This window comes from Colletes latitarsis, chromosome 5 (assembly GCF_051014445.1).
Source record: "Colletes latitarsis isolate SP2378_abdomen chromosome 5, iyColLati1, whole genome shotgun sequence".
NCBI lineage: Eukaryota > Metazoa > Arthropoda > Insecta > Hymenoptera > Colletidae > Colletes > Colletes latitarsis.
Genome location: NC_135138.1, coordinates 31,022,627 through 31,044,943, shown reverse-complemented (window position 1 = coordinate 31,044,943; position 22,317 = coordinate 31,022,627). Strand labels below are relative to the sequence as shown.

Below are 22,317 nucleotides of genomic sequence, written 5' to 3'. Positions count from 1 at the left end.
TATATTTCGATTTCAGATTTCTACGATCTTCGTTAGCATCGCATTAATTTTCTGTGTTCAGTGCCAGGTATTGCAAAATATTTTCAGGGTTTTATTACGATTTAATAAAATAATATACAGCTTGCAAATATGAACAGTATTGTACTTATTTATCTTATAAATAATACACTGCTCTCGAGTCAAGTATAACAAAAAATATGCACTTAAAATAGATACCTACTTTGAACAAATAGCAGTGTAACGTCTATTTTATATACTCTATACATGTGTGATCGCTTAATAAAAATATGATTAACATACATAAAAGAGTAAATATGGAATTTTTTTGGCTTTTAAAAATTAAATACACGTCTCGAATCATTCGTCGATGTGCGCCTTTTTATTAGGAAGCGCATCGTTATTCTCGCTGTTGCGTCTTTTTCGTTGAGCCCGTTGTCCATTACGGCCTAGAAAATAAATTTCACGAATCAAATATCTGTTATATCTTGACAGTAAGCAAATTTTTAATCAAACGATATTCAGAATATAGAAGAGATCAACTCAGCGAGATCCAGATAATCCCTCAGTATTAGCATGGCAGAACATCATTATAACGGTATTAAAAATACAGAAAAATTATATAAAATCGTTTCACTTTTATCAGCTTACCCTTTTTGTTTGCACGTTTTCCTTTAGTGAATTTTTGCCTCGAAATATCCATTTTTTCTTTCGCTTTCGCGAGGTACGTCTCTTCTTCTTCGCCTTCAAGCACACGGAAATTAACTTCGTTGTCGCAGATTGTTAACTGTTGACATAAAATAACATATGTATATGGTAAAATAATGTTTAAGCCTTAGAAACACACGTACACATATTTAAATTACTCACTTTGCCGTCCTTCATTTTATCAACTACGGACTTTGCAGAATTTTCCCCTTCAAGGCGAATCCACCCTTCCGAATCGCCGATCTTAAAATCAACAAATGCAATACTGGCTTCTAATCTACCTAGATGGTCTTTGATATCCTCCCTTGAACACTTCTGAGATGCATTGGAAAAATGAATTACACAACCTTTAGGTAGTGGAGTGTCCTTTTCATGGTCGTCTTCCCCACTCTCTTCATCCTCTTTTCCTTTCATCTAACGAAAATTCAATATTTTTATAGAGTACTGTACTACTGTAAATATGTCAAACTATTTTTTTTTATACTAACGGTTTCATTTTTCTTTGCTTTCATTTCGTATTTCTTTTGTCTACGAGTTTGTTTCTCCTTCATTTTTTCCATTCTATAATCGTTACTAAAAATTTAAACGAAATATTAAATAACTTTTAAATAATTTAAATAATTTTTTTCGAAGTAACACATAGCATTATCAACTTACGACCACTTTTTAATTAATTCAATATTTTCATACATTACAGTTCCTCTAGACATAAAAGCTTTCGCGTCTTCCAGAGTCTTAAACTGTATGAAAATGGATCCCTTGAAGTGCAATTTTTTTTCTTTATCATGATACTTTCTGAACTGTCAAACAAGGAAACTGTAAAAATCTAAATACTTTTCCACCAGTCTTCTTTAGGCTATACCAAAAATTTGTAGGCATAAAATAAAGATACTTACAATAATACTTTCGTAGGGTTCAAAATCATTAAAAAAAGTTTTGAGCTTATCGATAGTTGTATCGTGCAAAGGAAATCCTTTTACATATGCTGTTCTGGCTTCTTGCGCCTTCCTATATGTTTTACTGTACACTGGCAAAGGATGGTCCAAAGAACGACGAATCTTTTTTTTGTCTTCTGATATTTCTATAAGTTCACTTGATTCCAAGGCTTTTAATATGACGTCAGCATCCTTACTCAAAGAAGCCAACATTTTAAATTTTAACATAATGGACATCGGTACCCATCCTTTATCCAACTTTGTTTGTTCAATGAGGAACTTGTCTCTTTGCATATTTACATCTCCAAAATAAAACTACAAACAACAACATTCTCAGTAACGTAATTATTATATTAGTGTTTGTGCTATATATATAAATGTATAAGCTATTCACTCTTCTACTTGTACAAAACAATGGAAATATCTTCTTTTCCATTCATCCTTCCATCAATATTAATGTCTAAGATAAATAATAGCAATACTGTGTACACCCATTGGTTATCTGGTACAAACAATCAACTTTATAGCTAGAGTTACGGATTATATTATAAAGTAATACCTCGACTTGATTCTTTATTTTCTCTAAGAGCTGACTGGACGGCTCTTCTGGTGTTGTTTCTTTCGTAGAATTTTCTTCAACGTTAGAAACCGGCTTCTCGCTTTTAACCTCGTCGGTAGCGTCACTATTAGCATTTTCGGTTTTAACTTCATCCCCGTTTTCCATTTTTCTGTCTTTTTACTAGATGTGTGTGCTCACAAATTTGGTGTGTCTGAATTTCTGTAAAACGTAAATTGTAAACGTTTTGATAAAACAATTAAACTCAAAACACCAGACACACGTGTTTTGGCTCTCTGTGAAAGCGGATCACCGGATGTACATGGAAATGTATATCTATGGTTGGAACGAATTCTGTGACCCTACCATAGAAAATATAATTTTATTATTTATTACAATTGTATAATGGAAAAATTGTAAACCATTTATTGTTACTAGTTTCCATTTAATTAATAAATTAGATATGACAAAAAATGGGTCAGAACCGTGAATATATAAACTAGGAGAAACTATTGAAAATAATTTGCATTAAATTTTGAATTAGATTTTAAATAATTGATGGATTTTATCAACTAACTTACCAAATTATACAAATTTAGATAACCTTTAAGATTTTGTTTTGCGAAATAGAGATAGTTATAACTTACGTCTTCCACTTCCGGAGCGCGCTATTTAAATCATATAGAATTGTCTGGGTTAGTATATTCGACAAATTAGGAACACTCCCAATCAGATGCATAAGCTATGATTAAAAATTGTTTTCATCGATATCATCGTTTAAAATATACTTAAATATAAACATAAATAATTGACATAACTTATCTATCTTGTTCAAAATACTGAAATGAATAATAAGCATCTCCTGTAGGTAGATAAAAATCTCAACGTGATTAATAATCGTTTCTGTTGTTTCAATTGACTTGAATTCGTTTATTATTTATAAGAAGAAAAATCACGTAGCAGGAAATGCGGTTGTTCTTTCACCGATGTTATGGAAGTTTGCAAACTAAAAAAAAAAAATTTGGGAGACTGGTCAGAGAATGTGAGAAAACATATGATTCGTAAAGCCCGAAAGATGGTTTGTATTGACATACGTGGATCCTAAGCGATACGCTCAAACCTCGGTCGATTTGTAGATGGAACGAGATATATTATTTTAGTTTCGGGTTTACACAAAAGGCCCTTCGCGCTGTTTATTTAACTTGGCGTTCTTTATCCTTCTTTCCTTACCACGGTACTTCCTCTGTTTCCTTTCCGGAAGCCACACAAATTTTTTTCAACCATATTCCGGCTCTCTTTGCGTCGCTTCCGCGAAATTAATATTTTTGGAATTTGGTAGAATTCGTTCGTTTGATCTGACTTTTCCAGACTTCAAATTACATTACTCGTTAATTCCCTAATTCTTGATTATTTATAGAAATTCGCCATTGATAGACCATCGCTTTATGTACGTTTCTACATCTAGTCATTTTGTTAATAATTATCTTAGAAAAAGGAAAGAAAGATCAGTAACATAGAATTATAGAAATACTTTATTGGACTAGTTCTCATGCTTTGGTTACAGTAATGATTACAATAAAAAAACGATATCGTAGTAATATTTCTTAAAACGTTAATTGATAGATCAATAAATAGCGGAACAATAAGGCACTCCGAAATAAATATAGGATCCAATGGCTGTTAATTTGGCATCGTTGTTAGCGATAAGAGTCTTTCGTGAATAGAACGTTGTTCGTTCGTCGATAAGAAAAATTTCTAATCGCCTCAGTCGAGAGGTACTAGAAATAGGAAAGCTGTGGCTCGTGATTGTGTCGTATTGACATGTTCTGATGTCCAGGGTGATGGAAATTCTGGATCTCGTGGGTTCCCTGCTGACCGCGGTACTGATTAGAATTCGGCGACGTCGACGATGACACGTTGCAACTGTTGTTCATTAACATCGAAGCGTTGCTTCCTTGAAGAGCGAATGGCCACGACTGCAACAAATGTGATAAAACACAATTCTTTGAGAACTCTGAATTTAGATTCTACAACATTTTACGAATTATTTCACGTATTTTACAACTAATTTCTCTTTCTTTCTGTTTCATAGATCGCAGAGACTCGGAACAGAAACGAAAATCATCTTGCAACGCAAGAAGAATAATAAGACGTCGCTCTTCAAATAACGGATCTAACTTAGAATTAATGGTGGAAAGGGTGGGTGGAAGCTTTGAGTGTGATTTGGTCCACCTGGAGAGACATAAACAGAGAACGAAGCGGCGTCTGCGAAGACGACGCTCGCCGTTACGACGCCGACTGGATCCACCTGGATCCTTTGTTATTTTACCAACTCGTAATCGTGATACCAAAAATTGCGATAGCACAAAAAACTGGAGAGCATAGGACGAAAATATCTTACCCTAGTCACTTGGAAATCCTTTAACGTCGTTACTTTTTCATACAAGGATATTTCAGAACTGTAAGTACAAACTTACGATTTCGATATTTTAATATTTTTAGTATTTGTATAATGGACACGTGTGTGGTAAGCCATCGATATATTAAATCGTCCCATATGTTCGTGCTGAGGTTTCAGTAGTTCAAAACGTAGTTCAACACTCTCCCTTAAAACGTGGACTAATAAACCTGGAGATTGTTATATACGCTCCATTTCTCATCTCTAGTCATCAAGTGGTTCAGGGAAAGTTCGTTTTTATTGTTTGCATGCTAATAAAAATATTTATGCAACCAAATTCATTGTGGATCCCTGAACTGACGAATTTTGTTTATTTTCTACTAAATTGCAAATTTTATTCTCGTCAATTTGAGAATGTCGAACGGTATGAACATGTGGAACGACCTAATAGTATAAGCAATCAATTTTTACACCAAAGTCAAGAAAATTGTATTTCGATGACTGTCAAACGCTATTGTTATATCTTTTAAGGTAGTTTTTGAATGCAACTACGTTGAGTTTCGCGTAGTGAACTTTTAGAGCTTACCAAAGCCAGAGACAAGGACCTGGTCGTTTCCGAATGTGCGTCCCCATCGTCCCTGAGAACTGCTCGAAGATGAGCGATGTACGTGGCGGCAAGACGAAGGGTATCCAACTTGCTGAGCTTCGTGTCGGCTGGCACCCAGGGCAAAGTGGTCTTCAATCTGCAAAACGCTTTGCTGAGGACTCTCATTCGAGCTCGTTCCCTCGCATTAGCCGCGTTCCTCGGTGCACGATTGTCCAACTCGTCCTTGGTGTACCTTTCTTCCGAGGCGAACTCTTCCTCGTCGGCTTCCAATGTCGGTGTCGAGGCGCGTCGCTTGCGTGGCATGTTCTGCAATTGTTCAACCATGCCACGTTATTATCACCAAAGCCCCTAAAGAGTACCTTAACGCTTTAACGCTTGCTCTAGCAAACAATCCTGAGAATCGTTCTCCCAACGTCCATCAAACTTGTGAAAATAAAGAGCCATCAGGCTAGTTGTACATCATCCGTCGCTAAAGCGTTAAAAGAGATCACTCCGCACTTAAACACAGCATACGATGGATAGATAGAACTCGTGGTTGCAAAGGTCGAAGGTGGAGGACCTTACCTTGATACTTTTCTACGCCAAATCGATCGTTTCTTTGACTGGTATTGTTGGAATGTCACGATAGGTCGCGAGGCTCGCGCGGAACTAATTGTACGTCAAAATTCTCGAAGACGAAGAGGAAGAAAGCTGCAAGGAGAGACGGGACAGCAGAGGGAATTGGTAAAGAACATTGCCAGAGAAGAGGGAGTATTTGAGACGCCCTGAAAATCGGGCGGAGCTTTCCGATCGCCGTATCTTCGTTTTCGGTCCGGCCTCGTCCTCCTCTTTTGCTTTTCCTAAAGTTTCTCGTCCAATCGTTTTGGCTTTGCGTCATCTGCAGCCACCTGGTCCATCCTTCCCGCTTATGTTTTCCTACGAAACACGCAGTACACAATTAGCGCTTTTTTCGTACGGAGTTGACCTTTCCTAATGTTCCTTCTACGATTAACCCTTTGGATTTGGGCAGTGGATTTTAAAATACTATGACACAAGGTTATCTGTAATACCCATAATTTCACATAGTGTTGAACGTATTCGTTGAACAATTTTGTCATAGAAATTATTTTTTTGTTCCTTATACAGCGTGTTCGGCTACCCTTGGGAAAAATTTTAATGGGAGATTCTAGAGGCCAAAATAAGACAAAGATCAAGAATATCAATTTGTTGATTGAGGCTTCGTTAAAAAATTATTAAAAAATTAAATTAAAAAATTTCAATTCATTCTGAAAAAATTATTTTTGGTTGCAGAGGTCAATTACAATCATTTTTGGTCAATACACATACCCTCGAATTCCTACGCACTTTCGAGAAAAAAATTCGAGTAGGTGGTCAAAGTCAACAAAATTAAAATATTTCTAATTCTTCTGGAAAAATTAATTTTAGTTGCAGGAGTCAATTACAATAATTTTTGGTCATTAGACATACCGTCGAAATCCTACTCAGTTTCGAGAAAAAAATTCCTTACCGAAAATATAATTTCTGGCCAGAAATGTCTGCCCGAATTTTCATGCGAATCTTTAAAACGTCATAACTTCTGAACGGATTGGACGATTTTAATGTTTAAAAAAGCAAACTACGCGTATTTTGATGGAGAATATGTACAAATCGCAAAAATATTCGAAAAGTTGGTCCTTGACCCCGCAAAATGAGAAAAACCCCATAAAAATGGTCCAATTTTCAAACAGCCATAACTCCTACAATAATGAATATATTCCAATGAAACTTTTTTCTGAAGTAGTGCTCCTAGGTACCTACAAAAAAGTATTAGACAACTTTTCTGTAGGGCGTCAAATAAAATTACTAAATATCAAAAATGAAGTTTTAAGAAAAATCGACAGGGGGTAGGTAGGTGCCTAAATTTTCCGGCGAAAAAAAAAAATTTTTAAATCGTTCTGAAAAAATTATTTTCGTTTGTAGGGGTCAATTACAATAATTTTTGATGAACAGACACACCCCCGAAATCCTAGATACTTTCGAGAAAAAAATTCTTTACCGAAAATATACTGTATAGCAGGAAATTTTTTAATAACTTTTTAACGAAGCCTCAATCAACAAATTAGTATCCTTGATTTTCGTCTTATTTTGGCCTCTAGAATCTCCCATTAAAATTTTTCCCAGGTTTGTCTGAACATCCTGTATATTTTCTGTTTTTTTTCTCTTTCAATCGCTTCGAGTACTTCATTTATTACGAATAGCATTCGTACGAGCTTCAATTATTTTATTTTATACTGTTGGAAGAAATAATTTTTTTTAGATCATTTCTTCTGTTTCCCTCGCGCTTTTGCGTTCTTCATTCAGACGTTTACGTGGAAGGAAACGACCATTTGATCTATTAATCCGGTTAAAATCCTTGTGAACGGGCTGTCATCCATTTCGTTGAAAGGAGGATTCGAAATGGATCCTGTAATACGAGTTTTGCGGTGACCCCGCTGATCCTGCTTAACATCCTGGAGTAGGAGCTGACTTATTGCTCGACAAATTCGTGAAAGTATCTTTGCAATTCGACACCTTTCCATGTAATTGACCAAGCACCCTTCTCGAGGTAGCTGCTAATGAGAATTTGCATACAGTGGCATCTCTTCTTTCATTCATTTAAACTTAAAACGAAATTATGCACGTAGAAAATTTTACATAGTTGAGAGATTTTATCACAGTCAAGTCTAATCGATATCTTTTCTTAAATGATACTTAAAAAATTACAAAAAATGAAATTTATATCGTGGAAAAATTTTATTACGACACACTGTTAAACAAACAATTAAATTGTGTAATGAGCGATGTTTATTTTAATAGTATATACTAATAGAAACTATATAATAATATAGTTTAAACTATATATAATTAATTAATATAAATAATCGCTTACAGAAGCGACACTGAATATTTCCCATAAACGCCATATGCGAGGTAAACCTTATGGGCACAGACCACAGACGAGGTATACGAGTAGACCTTTTCCATTATCATTTTCGTGTCACTTGTAGCATTACCAACAGAGGATAGAAATGGACGCAGGAGAAAAGAAAATTACAGAAATTCTTTTGTTTTTTTTAACGGAATGAAAGCTTGTGCGATCCAGAGTTAGGCATCAATTAATTAATTTTGTTGGAGTAATTAAATTTATACTCTGTCGGTATTAAGCTTTCTTCGTAACTACTCAAAAGATACCGCCACTTGCTGCTCAGAACGATCTCTGACAAAGATTACGAACGTGGAACCATGTTCCATCTAAATAACAATTATAAATTATTACGAGTACCAAGTTTTACTTTCGTTCCTCTTTTTTAAATCGTACTTTTGCCAGAAACAATTAACATCGTGACACTTTTCAAAACTAAGAAGTTGCCACGATATTTTTCAGCGTCGATCGGAGCTAGTTCTTCGAACGCGTGATCGATTATCTCACTTTGGAGAAAAAAACTGAGAAACGAATGAAAAAAAGCACCACATCCTTCTATCGCGGCGCGGAAGCCACGGTTCAAATAATCAAGGTGAATCGTTAGCATTGCGACACGTTGCGTGTACGCGAATCCTGAGGCGAATTCCTATCGCTAACGATTGGAAAAAGATCGTATACACGCATCTTTCTTGATTGCGATCAAGGCCGAAATATCCTCGTCGATCGTTTCGCAGAAATAATATCGAAGTTTATAATTTCATTTTAGTTGCACTGGACGCATGAAACTATTTCTTAGCAGCATTATTCTGATTATATTTTGAACATGAATTTCTGCAGAACATATCAAAGTAAATGAAACCAGTTTTGAAAATGTATGGGGAGTTCTCACGCGAATTATATCAACAGGAAAGTGTTGAAATCGTTCGTTTAATTTTTATCGATATAAATGTAGATAAAAATTTAACTGCGAAATAAACACCAGAAATAAATTAGTTATCTATTATTCGATTAAAATTTAGCTCATGATTGCGTAAAATTAAATATGTGCTTCTCCGTGTTCAAACACAGCGTTCAAACGCGACCTCTCGCACCGCAATAATTATCGTACTAATGTCATCGTTCCTTCTCTCGTTAGAAATTCAAATTGTTTAACACGCATAAATATTTTCTTTTCTTTCGAACGGTCCTTACGTAAGCTATTTAGAAAATACTCGTTTCAATTCATTTGAATAACGTGTCCTGTGATAACCACAAGATATTCTTGACATCGTTCCGCGACTATAGTCATGCCATATTGCTACTTCGAAACGCTATTACCATAATGCTTTAAAATACCTTAAAAATCTCTGTACGTAGGTACCAAAAAAACTTAATATTCCGTTATAACGCTACGGCTCGACTCGTCCATCGATATCTCGAGAGCTGTGTAGACTGGTCGAGAAGCGACACGACGTAAAAGGAGAATGTTCAAAAATAGCCCTTTTTGCCTGAAAATGAAAAATTCATGCAGGTCCTTTAAAGGAACGAAAAAGAAAAAAACGCCGTCAAAGTTAACGCCTCGCCTCGTCGACGCGTTTTCCTTTTCTAGAACGGAAAAAGAATATTGTCCATAAATGTGAAAGGCTGTTTCCTTAAACCAAATACGCGAACTGTGAGATATTCATGGTATTTTACACCGTTGAAAACGCGCACGATTCTTATGCGGATAGGCAAAGGGAGGCGCGCGTGCAGGCGGAACGTTTAAATTCAAACCGCTCAATGGCCAATAAAAGTTTATTCCTACGTACGTGGCAATGAAAATTTATCGCGTGGCTGTGATATCAAGCGAAACGAAACGCAGGTGCGCCGTATCGTTGCTGCGAATTTACTTGTGGTTTCTGCAAAAACATAGTAACGTGTGCCCCGTTCGCGCGGTCGCCGTGTTACACGAGTTGTTACGACCTTTTTACGCGACACACGGCATTTTCGACGCTGTTACATTACGATTGCTCTATTCTTAAGCCCCGCGACGTTTCTTAAGACTGCACTCGCGAGACATCCGAAAAAATATCGATCGAAGAGGGTTTGCAATTCGAATCGCGCGCGTTTTTATCCCTAATTGCACCGCCATATTGAAACGACGATATAATCGTTATTGATGCAAGGAAACTTGTGATCCACGCTAGTTTCAAATTAATAATGTTAGAAACCGAGCAAGAAATTCAGACCATTTGTACATTAACAGTATAAATATTTGATGAATTTTGAACTGAATCTTATAGAATCAGAAAATGAATTATAAACAGTTTTTCGTCGTACTGCATGGAAACAATGTATAGCCTTGACTTCACTTATTGCACCTCCCTTCCCAAAAAGGGAAATTTTTTGCATTTTGCATTCGAGAGAATGGATATCGCGTTCAGGTAGGATGGAAAAACCTGGCCTAACGGTGAGGCCCTTTACGATGGGCTATTTTGACGCCTCGTCTAATCACAGCGTCTTAAAATAATTTTGCTAATGGCTTTAGCATAATAAAAGCGATAGCGAAAGCACAGGCAGAAACTTAACGATACTTGAAACGTCGCTAAAAATACTGTAGGCGTTGAAGTCACTCAGAAATATTTCTGCATATTTTAAACACGATCATTCTAAATACGTGTTCTCGATCCTACGACATATTTCTAAGCGTTTATTTTCTGCGCGTACAATACTATTCATAGTTTCTACCCTTATGTATTCCAAACACATTTCGTATCTTATTTATTGATACCTCGACTTAAATTCGCCTTATCGTAATGGTAGTAGTAAAGGAAATACTAAATTTAAAAAAAAAGCATGTGCGTCAAATAGCGTCTTATCTTTCGTTCAATTTAGCATTTCTATACATCGTAACTGACCACGAGATGTTTATTTATAGCTACCTATAGTTAAAAATTTTTATCTAAAATCGTTTGTCCCCATAATTGTATACTACATTAACACAGTCGAATAGTTTACAATACCTTACGACACATCGTTTTAATTTTATTTCGTTCGAATCACGTTTTAACAAATAACGAATACATATCAGACGTATCACAATGTATAAGAGATAACCATCATTATCCGTAAGTTGATTTTGCTAAAAATCTAATCAGATCTTGAAATTAGATTGCATACGCATATTCGATAACAAAAATTATTTTTACTAATTAAAACGTGATCAGGGTAGCCTTAAAACATGCTTTCTCGTAAATGGGATTTTATTAAAATGTTATTCATTTAAAGACGAGAAGTGAAAAAGAATCACGAGGCTTGGAAAACTTCGCAAGTGCATTAATTTGCAGTACGTGATAGTTTAAAATGATCTAAACTATCGTTTTATCAGCGTGAAAACGGAATCCATTTACGAATGGCGAAACTTCAGATCGCAAAGTTTCCTCGAAAAGCCACGAACGGAAATTACGCTTTGTGAGTATGCTGTTATCGTGTCATGAGAAAAAAATGACCACTGATAAGGGCACACGTGTTCGAAAGACGAAACGATCGCTCCCTCGACTCGTATTAACGCCACACAATCGAGGAATGTCGCCTCAGTGAGTACACGAGCACCTAAAATCGCAAATATATCAAAACTCGTTGAAAACAATCGCGCTACGGTCGTGCATTGTTGCATAAATTTGCATTACCAAACGAATGGGACGAAACATACTGCATTCTTCAGAATTTTTCCTCAGAGACAACACCGTACGTTACGATCAGAGATTGATACATTTCGTATCTCTTTATTGCTAAACTAATTTTACAAACATAACGAGTACTAGTTCAATCATTATTCTCTGTAACGTTGTTAACCATTTTTTACGACGTTTAATTTAACTATATGTAATATCGTAAGATCGTTCGAAGAGAAATATGGTTTCACGAGAATGAAATGCAAGTGATTTTTGTTGACACGATTATGAGTAGGTTCTTTAGAAAAGTTTCGAGTTACGCAAAATTAGCCAAGAAACATGTAATATCCGTGCAAAACATGCGTCATATAACCGGAGAACCTTGTCTGATCGAGCAAGTACATTAGTACTCAATTATCCAACCTTATCTGTCAAGCTTACACGCCATTATCGCGATCTGATCTTTTAATTTCTTCTTTGTTTAGTGCCAATATCGAATTGTCTGTATATAAATTCAAAAGTTCCTTTGGAAAGCTATTTATCGATCCCATTTAAATAGAAATTGATAAGGTTAATGTAATTATCAAGAAGTCGTGAACAGAGGCGAGTGTAATTCGATTTCTCGGAAAATGTAGGAAAGTTGAATTACATAAGATCACTGCTACACGGAACGTTATAAACTTAGAACAATTGTATGGGAACGACTGGGAATGTGGCAACGAGGAAACATTAACAATAAAGACGTACTAGAAATTTCAACGTAAACTTGTATTTTATATAATTTATATATGTAATGTAAATTTTTTGTTATATTCAATTTTTAATAATTGAGAAATATTCTGTATTGCGCAATAGAGCGATTGCATAACCTACGAACAATTTTGGAACATCTCTTTGCACTCAAAACACTCGAGAGCATCAGATAAATGAATACAAAATTATCGATACATACCTAATGCATGCTAAATGATTGGGCTAGCATTAATCATTCGGTATGTACATAATTCTAATCGCGAGATCGCGGGTTCTTTCATTTTTTTTATTATCACAATGATCGCTATCGACCGCACCTGTGCGATGACCGAAATCTATCGGTACCTAATCCATGTCAATAATAGACATGTGCTGATAAATCATATCGAAACTTGGTCGAGTGTACGTGCACTTAAATGTCCTCTCAATATCAATTTTCCATGCTACACATCGCGCGCAATTTCTTAACTTCTAATACAAGAAATATACCTTTTACAATTTTTATTCGCATTCCTCGCAATTTGCATCGATTAAATTTTATTAGTACCAGTATTTGTAACGTATTTGTATCAGTAATTTATTGTGATCGAATGAAAACAAACGACTTAATTAAAATAAATTGAGTCAAGAAACAACACATAATGGCACTCCGTGTACTACTTAACTTTAATTAGGAAATATTGAAAGGATTTGCACGATCCCTAGAAAGGATAAAAACGTTGGTAGCACACGTTTCACATAATGCCCCAGAGATAGGATCGATAGAGTCTCTCTTTATAATTGATATTTCAACGAGTTAGTGTTCGTTAATTACTAGATGGTCAAGATAGACCTTGTACGAACTCAGACTTTGAAACGGAAACGACGACAAACATCACTTTTGGAAAATAACCACTAAAACGATGTTATCGATCGAGCAAATTTCGTAATTCGTGCTATACGAATATGGTCGCCATATACGAGGTCACGCTTCACACTTTCCTCGAGACTTTTGTACAAGCTTATTGTAATACGCGATTGAGGTATCACGTCCACCCAGTATGCAAATTAAACTCATAGTCTAGAAAATTTTACAAGCGCGCTGTTATCGCGCTTGTTAAACACATGACGATTCCGTGCGTGCAATAAATTCTGTTGCTTAAGGAGTTGTACGAGCCTCGAAAAAGTAATGAAGCGTGGTATACAGGGTGGTCGACCACCCCTGAGAAAAATTTTAATGGGAGATTCTAGAGGCCAAAATAAGGCGAAAATCAAGAATATCAATTTCTTGACTGAGGCTTCACTAAAAAGTAATAAACAAATTAAATTAAAATTTTTCAAATCGTTCTAAAAAAATTATTTTCAATTGCAGGGGTCGATTACAATCATTTTTGGTCATTACACGTACCCCCGAAATCCTACCCATTTTCGAGAAAAAGATTCCTTACCGAAAATCTAATTTGAGGCCAGAAATGTTTGCCCGAATTTTCATGCGAATCTTTAAAACGTCATAACTTCTGAACGGATTGGACGATTTTCATGTTTAAAAAAGCAAACTACGCGTATTTTGGCGGAGAATATGTACAAATCGCAAAAATATTCGAAAAGTTGGTCCTTGATCCCGTAAAGTTAGAAAAACCCCATAAAAATGGGCCAATATTCAAACAGCCATAACTTCTACAATTGTGAATATATTTCAATGAAATTTTTTTCTGAAGTAGAGCTCATGGGTACCTACAAAAAAGTATTACACAACTTTTCTGTAGGGCGTCAAATGAAATTGCTAAAAATCAAAAACGAATTTTTAAGGGAAATCGACAGGGGGTAGGTGCCTAAATTTTTCGGCGAAAAAAGAATTTTTCAAATCGTCCTAAAAAAATTATTTTCAGTTGTGGGGGTCAATTACAATAATTTTTGGTGAATAGAACTACCCCCGAAATCCTACCCATTTTCTAGAAAAAAATTCAGTGTGGGCGGAACTTTAAACGTTAATAACTTTTTAACGAAATCTCCATCAACAAATTAGTATTTTTGATTTTCGTCTTATTTTGACCTCTAGAATCTCCCATTTAAATTTTTCCCAGGGGTGGCCGAACACCCTGTATAATACGTCAGAATGATTTTACGGATGTTTCGAAGGCGACCAGATGCTGTTTCGCTTCCGGAGATTTTTTGGCCGGTCCAAGAGCTGAATAGAGCCTTGACCATCAAGTAACATACATAGCAATCATATGAAAAAGTTAAATGAAACTAACAATTTTTCGATCTATTACATAGATACGTCCAATATTACTTCGGGCAACTTTGGGGAATCGAAAAAGAGGGCATGTGTCAGTTTTCCTTTGTCGACTCTCCGAAATTCTACGAGCTCACGTACGCGTGATCTGTCATAGTGTGAGAAAGTCGAATGAGGTGTCCCCGGTGCACCCGTGGCTCCGTCTGGCATCTTTGCCTTGACGTAGACCATACACACCCTCGTGGGTGGGTGCCAAGCTGTGACCGGATTTCGTGTCACGTGTAATCGGGTGTCGAATAACACTGTTTTAAAAAATAGCAGTATACGATAGGCAAGTGACTCGAATTCGTATCGCTGAAGAATGGGAACCTTATTCCTAAAGGAATTAGTCACGGTGCAAAGAAAACAAGGGTGAAAGCGATATCTTGGAAAATGCTCGCGAAGGGACCAGTACGAACATTTTAGGGAGTTGAGCGCCGTTTCAGGAATCGAGTGTCTTTATCTCTAGTCGTAAATAAAATGATTATGGGCATGCAAGTGATGCAATAATACATAGTATATGGAATTGTGTTTTATTTATTATAAGGAAATAGTTCGTGATATTCTTCCTCGATGACAGAAAGAAGTAGAAGCTATTAAGAATGAAATACGAATTTTAGAAATCCATGAAAACAATAAATATAAACAAAATCGTAGACAATTTCAAAACAACAGAATTAACGAGATTACGCCACTTAAAACTATCCCATAATCGTCTGATATTGAAAACAGATCTACTTGTGATCTATGAGAAACCCAAATCGTGCTCAAAAATATAGTAATTAAATTCCAGAAATATGAGAGATAGAAGATACACCCACGCATGAAGGAATTACTTAGGAGATGCTCTCCTTTCCTCTTCTCTAACCTCTTGCTATTTCGCTTTCTTCCACCAACAGCTCGCCACACTCGAAAGTAACTCGTTAAAGCGCACCAGTTCGACTACATACATTAATCTCAACGAGAAATTATCGCGAGTAGACGCGGATGATAATATACACGAATTGCGCCATTCTACACGTGCATTGCTTTTTTTGCGTTCAACATTAGACTTCCGTTTGGCATCGTTCCACTGCTGAGTCCTTTCCTATCGCAACTGGAAAGAAACATGACCACTTCCTTCCTATGCATCTGGAAACCTCGGCGCCAACGAAGCAAAAATACATATGTACAAATTGCTTAACGTGGCGATCATCAGAGATAAAATTTATTGAACGAACAGTCTGTAATTTTACCAGATTAAAAATTATTTTTCTTGGACGAGAAGAGAAATTACAAATTAAATTTGCATTACGCAAAGACACCACGGAATGAAAATTTTATTCAATTAACTAGTTCGAGTGTTATTATATTATATAAAAGTAAAACATATATTTTTACATCGTTACATATATTATTACAATAAAGATCTTTTACTTGAAGACTTGCACGTGTATGTTTATCGTGAATCTTTTCTTGTATATTTTCCACGCATGTTGCATAAATTCAGTCGCTTGTTTCTTCTACTTTTATTTTATCTTCCTCCCCAGAAATCGTTTCTTTTTCATACATACGTTTAACGTCGTATCAACCGCGACTAGGTGGTTATTAGCGACGATGGTTGAATACTTTAGGCAGAGGGGTGTAATCAGGGGCGGATCCAAGTTAGGAACACCGCGACGATCGCCTCCCTTTTGAAATTAAAAAAGGACGTATTTATTATTCGTTCTACCTTGATTATTTTATCCTTCGACGCAGATAAAATCGTACAGCGATGAAATAAGAATTACTAAGTATTCGAATGCTGATACCAGTGACTCTACTTCTGTGGATGGGGATTGCTTCTCGCGTAATGTCACGTTTCCAAATGTTACGATGTACAATGGATATAATAAATGCAAGGACGCGCGATTTGCATAACGACCTCATCCGAAGTCACGGTCATCGTGGCGCAAATCTTATAAATATCATCTGGTAAAGGTCAGACGTCGAGGGAATCGAACACAATCGTGAAGCATTGCTCAATAATGCCGCGGACAATGGGCGTGAAGGTAGAAAGTAGAGGCACTCGTTTGGTCACAATCCGCGCCCCGAATCATTATGCCGGGATAAAGTGCTTACATCATAATCAGGCCCCGCATTATGCCTCCCTATTACTCATTTCGCTTCTTGCTCTCGCGCGATGCATATTCATGAACGGCCTTTTATGGCTCGCACCCGAGCGTTTTGTTCTCTCTTTGATTTCAAGGTTCGAAAAGAAGACAATACCGTGACACGAAGCACTTGGCCTGGAAGATTTCGATTCACTATACCGAACGAAGATTTCCTCAGAATTGCTAATAACTCCATACTCGTCTACACGTATCGAAACTAACCTTTCTGGACTTATTCTACATTGTTTGTACGCTCCCGTTTATAAGTCACTGGAATAAAAATTAATTGACTAATAAAGGAAATATAACTCTAAAAATTTTCGATTTATGAGTGTGTATCAGCCTCGTTTGAAAACAATCGTTCAAATTAATGATAGATGTCTGTGGATAATTGTTTTTTAGTATTTCTCTGTTAAATAGTAAATTACAGTGAATAAATATAACAGAGGAAGATAATAAGGTCGCTTCAAAAAGAAGTCTGTGACTTATGGACGATGATGTGTATGAACTTTAAGATTACAAGGTGAAATCGTGGACTAAGGTGAAAGGAAATCCATCGATTTTCCGACACCATCGATCATGCAATCAACCCCCCGACCCTATTAGATTGCATAGTCCTTTGTTTATAAGAAGTAGAACGCTTTGCATTAAAATATAACGCTTCGAGGCGGTGAAACATCGTCGGGGAACACAGTTCCGTGATCGTAAGTCAGAAATCGATGCCGATATGCCGGGGAACAGTACGCCTTGGCTGAATCGTAATTACGGCAAATGCAAATTACCGTGAGCGCTCGCCGGCATGAACTGGTTCAACGTGTCATTATTGTTTATTAGCGCGAACACTTGCTGTTTTTATCGCGAGCGAGATGCAACGTCATATTAAGAATAACCACGAGGCCATATATGTGCGTGTACCCGAACAATAATCCCACGCTCTAGCCTAGTACGATTTCGCTTCAAGGCAATATAACGAGCAAAAATTGAACACACGTATATGGAGTGACGTCGCTTTCGTAGAGATTCCTTTGAGTGACTGGTAGCACCGATGCTCGGTTAATGTTGATTATGACAGAGGCGTCAGAATCTATCCAACTAGACACTAATGTTCATTAACAGGTACCATACTTCAGCCTCGTGTATGCGTGACTCGTTGATTTCGTGAGAAACTATGCTTATCGAAGCTTATAATGATGATACTTTGCCAAAGAAAAGGGGATTTTCATAAAATTCAGTTTTTGATGGTTGTAAAATATATTATAGCCTTAATTTCCGAGATATTCGCAAAATTCCTTCTGTGCTACCGCATTTGAAATCTGCCCATAGTACGAGGATCGTTCAATAAGTCCTTAGGAAAAGATAGAAAAATAAATTATTTTACATAGATTTTTTTTTATTTTTCAACATAATCTCATTTTAGCTCTATACACTTTTCCAAGCGTTTCTCTAACTTTTTTAAGCCATCTAAAAAGTAAAATTTTGGAAGGTCCTCAAAATAGGCATCTGTTTGGGTGGTGACCTCTTCGTTCGACGTGATTCATTATCTGGTCATTTCTTTAAGTTTGGAAATAAAAAGAGTCACTGGAGGCCAAATCTGGTGAATACAGTGGATGTTGTAATAATTCGAACTTTAATTCCACGATTTTGACCATCAAAACTGCACAGGTGTGCACCCGTGCATTGTTTTGATGCAAGAGGAAGTTTCTTGCTTCAATCGACAATAAAAATGGAACCATGTGGTGGGTCTCAATAACTGAGACTTTGGCAGCTGTCTAGTGAGTCATCATGCTTACTAAAAACAAACCATTGTCGATGCTACGAGCACCAGCATTTGGATTTTCTAAGAACTTATTGAACGACCCTCATAGCACTAGGCATTCGCAATTTTGCGAATATCTCGAGAACTAAGGCAGTGCAGTGGTTATGTGTAAAGGGATAATTTGTTCAGAATCTTATTTTCTATGGTATACTTCACAATCATCAAAATCGGAGTCCCCTAAAGTAAATAATTACCAATTCCATCATATGTTTAAGATATTACAATGGAACGTATGGGACCGTTATTCTGGGTGATAGTGGCGCTTGTGCGATCGGTGACGAAAGAAATGCAAGACCGAAAGTCAACGAGAGATTGCAATCGCGTGAATTAACGCGCGCGAGTACCGGCCAAACACGACACGCGAGCGTCTATTCTTAAGAATCCCCCATTGATATGCAAACTCATGTCAGCCACGGCGTGGCGCGCGCTAGATAAGCGTTATCAGTTCGGCCTACGTACGCGCGCGACCGCGAGCGCCAGCTCTCCGCGCGTTCGAGTTCATTTGAACGACTTCGTGAACCGCGGGGCCGACGATTACGTTAATTAAGCGTCGTAATTTACGATCGCTCTATTAACGTGCATCGCGTTGGATCGTTCCGTTGCTCCTTAGCGCCCTGGGTTCCATCGTTGTTCGATCGTTGCTCGTTTTATCGCGGGTGGAACAGTCCGCTCGCCGCGGACGTAATTTTCACGGAGCGATTCCGCGAACAAAGGGGAACGGAAATAGGAAACATAATCCGCGAGTAATTACTATAACGGCGCTTTCCCCGTCCGGTTGTGTCCTGTTGTTCCGCGGTGGCTAGCGCGGGACGAGCCGCGAAAACTCCCTTTTCCGTGGCTAGAAATTCGAGACGACCGAGGAAGAAATAAAATTGCCGGAGGAGAAAATCAGATGCGCGAGAACGAGGGCACGCACAAAATCAAACCGACAGAGATATTCTTACCGTCGTCGTTCCGGTTCGTAAAGTAGAGAAACGAACGGGGCATCTGTGTTTCAATGGTGCGTTACCCCATCGGCAAAAAAAAAGAAAACTCGCCCGTGATGGACACGAGAAAATAAATTTATTTCGCTGTCGCGAATCGATATAGTCCTGGTCGAAGGGAAATGAAAAATGTTTCGAGTTACACGAGTTTCCTCTTATCGAGGTTTCAGTTTATAGAGTAACGTGTACAGTTATCGACACTTTTCCTACGAAAATAAGGAATATCAAGAACCACGTAAACTACTTGTTTCTAGTATGTATTTTTACGAAGAGTGAAGAGGGCATTAAGTTATGTAATAAAAAGTTGGCGAAGATGGGTAAAGGTTGGTGTATGAAGGAAATCGAACGGGAAATGATAGAAGAATTGAAAAGTAAATGGAAAAATGAATAGGTAGGTTTGCCTAAAGGTTATGAGTCTGGAGAAATGCATTATAGCCAGAATAAGAGAAAGAATAAAAATGAAACTATAAGAGAGAGTACAGTAGAGTAATGGTGGAAGGTAGGCAAGAGAAAGAAAAAGGGCAGATGACAATCGACTATAAATTATAATCCGGAATAAAGTCCAACTCAACTAGTAATCCCACAAAGATCAAAGATATCGCAAAATGCACCATATATCATTCATATTAATCGCTCAAACAGCTACCCTGCTCTTTATTTTCATAAAACGAAGACTTTCAGTACTAATGTGCTCGAGACCAGATCGAATCGCTTCGAATTTATGACGTCAGATTCGAATCCAGATGGTCTTGAAAGCCTTGGATAATCGTAATAATCTTGATCGATCTTGGAATCTTGAATGGCATTGAAACTCTTGATCAATCTAGATCCCCTTATGGGTTTTAAAACTTTTGATAAGCCTTGAATACTTTCCAAAGATAAACGATCACACTTATAGATTCACAAAGCTTTTCATCGATTTTTATTTCCAAAAGTGCATTCATCGCATTCTAATAACTATTTAAATTTTTCATAAATATGCAATTACCATCATCGATTTACTGATTTATAAAAAATGCATACGCAATTTAGGCAAAGATTTTCAATTCAAGACCCATCAAGATTTCAATAATTGATCGAGACAGCCAAGGCCGTCTAGATTCGAATAACGTTCACGGTCTCGAAAGTTTCGAATCACTCGCGAGATCCTGATTCGAACGCTCTAGTCCACGTACCCAGACGGAAGAAGCTCGACAAAAATATAATTTTCCATTCGCTCGTAAGGATCGTTGCAGGTTGAACGGCATATTATGACCTAACGCACGAGCAAATCTGGCCGTCGCCCCTTGACCTCCGTCTTCGTTAACCGAACAATCTCGACGATCTCCGGACAAACGGAAATAGCTTGGTAAAAGAAAAAAAAAGAAAAAGGAAGAAAAGTGTTCCCGAGCCAGATGCATGACCTTTTCGGTACTGGCTCCGTGGGAGATAACGATACGAGGAATGCACTCGGTCGATTTGTGTCTCGGAGCCGTCGGCGGAAGGGGAGCTCGGTCTCGGTAGGTGCGGCCCTGATTATCGGCTCTACAGCTTCGGCTCTCTCAGCGAGCGAGTGCAGGTGCGCGGCCGCCAGTCTGTCGCCAGAGTCCCCTCCACCTCTCCGTGGACCCTTCTTCGCCCCCACGCCTCTCCTTGCCCCACGGAAGACCCAGAGATCGCGGACCCCTCTGACAGGCCCCCCCTGCCGTTGCTGCTCGCCAACGGAGGGAACCAGGGGCCCTCGCGCGGCACCTTCTCTCCCTCTCGCTTTTTTCTTCCTCGCTCGACGTTCTCTGACTCCTTTTCTCCCTCCGTCTCTCTTTCTCACGCTGTTTGCAACAGGTAGCGCGTACGAGGTCCGCCTGCGAAACAAAATGGCTAGCGCCTACCGCCAGGGACCAGATTTGCTTTTTTAACGCGCGACTAGCGGGCCCGTGGCACGTGAAGTCGCCGTTTTCGTAGGTCAAAATTTAAAACGTTTCCATCAGGGTGTCTCAAAAAATATCACGCGTTCAGAAATCTTCACCTTTTGCGGACTAATGTTGTGATACATCTTTACTTATTAAGTCGAATGCCGTGTGTTACTTTTTAATTTAAAGAAATTCCTTTAGCTTAATATTCCCGATGGGTACTTCGATCGTAATAAGTTACAGTGTGTTTTCAAATTTGGGTCTTTACTAAAATCTAATCAGATCCCTGTGAAAGATACCTGTAAAATTTCATGACCCCATGCTGGGTTGTTTTAAATTGATGTCTTATTATTGTTTTATATCGCGGTAAAAAGAAGCAACTATGTAACATACTGTTATCAACAGGTAGCAAAACTACAGTCTGTAAACTGGTAACCAACAGGCGGCAGAGCCCAGTAAAACTGCGAGTGCGCCGAATAGATTAATGACACGGTGGTTCGCGCTGACGACGATAAATCGAGAAGACTTCTAAAGGTAAGACGTTCGAAGATGTTGGGTGGCCATGTGGGAAGCTACGAGCCGGGACACGTCTGAACTGGTCATGACCCGTGCGTGAGCAGAAGAAAAGGAATGCAAAGAAAATACTGGATTCTCCTACGCCTGAAAGCGGCCCGAGTTTCGGCCATTTGAAATTCTTCGGTGGCTTAACTCGCTAC

At 37.8% G+C, this 22,317-nt stretch overlaps 3 protein-coding genes and 1 non-coding gene across 5 annotated transcripts in view; 1 reads left to right on the top strand and 3 right to left on the bottom strand.

Annotated features, from left to right (window-relative positions):
• The window catches only part of Nlg-5 (neuroligin 5), a 157,787-nt gene extending 157,638 nt beyond the window's left edge, over window positions 1–149 (top strand). The window contains exon 14 of the transcript XR_013079735.1: window positions 17–149. The gene's annotated coding sequence lies outside the window, so the exon portion shown is untranslated. The remainder of the gene's footprint in view (window positions 1–16) is intronic.
• On the bottom strand, window positions 129–2,820 carry La (La autoantigen-like). 2 transcript variants are annotated; one of them, XM_076765754.1, is made up of 8 exons: window positions 2,778–2,820; window positions 2,200–2,418; window positions 1,602–1,955; window positions 1,363–1,505; window positions 1,194–1,278; window positions 868–1,119; window positions 649–784; window positions 129–446 (listed from the first exon to the last, which is right to left on the bottom strand). In XM_076765754.1, the coding sequence occupies exons 2-8, from the start codon at window positions 2,362–2,364 to the stop codon at window positions 358–360; spliced, it is 1,224 nt and encodes a 407-aa protein (XP_076621869.1). In that variant the 5' UTR covers window positions 2,365–2,418; window positions 2,778–2,820; the 3' UTR covers window positions 129–357. The 2 variants fall into 2 exon arrangements, with proteins under 2 accessions (XP_076621869.1, XP_076621868.1); XM_076765753.1 differs by lacking the exon at window positions 2,778–2,820 and having other exon boundaries at window positions 2,200–2,542.
• Window positions 514–593, bottom strand: LOC143342277 (small nucleolar RNA U6-53/MBII-28). Its single transcript, XR_013079774.1, has one exon. It is a non-coding gene; the product is annotated as a small nucleolar RNA U6-53/MBII-28 (small nucleolar RNA).
• Window positions 2,821–3,880: 1,060 nt separating the features above from the next.
• Window positions 3,881–5,504, bottom strand: Hlh54f (basic helix-loop-helix domain-containing transcription factor HLH54F). Its single transcript, XM_076765120.1, has 2 exons — window positions 5,181–5,504; window positions 3,881–4,172 (listed from the first exon to the last, which is right to left on the bottom strand). Exons 1-2 carry the CDS (start codon window positions 5,502–5,504, stop codon window positions 3,975–3,977), a joined length of 522 nt encoding a protein of 173 aa, XP_076621235.1. The 3' UTR covers window positions 3,881–3,974.
• Between the last annotated feature and the right edge of the window lie 16,813 nt (window positions 5,505–22,317).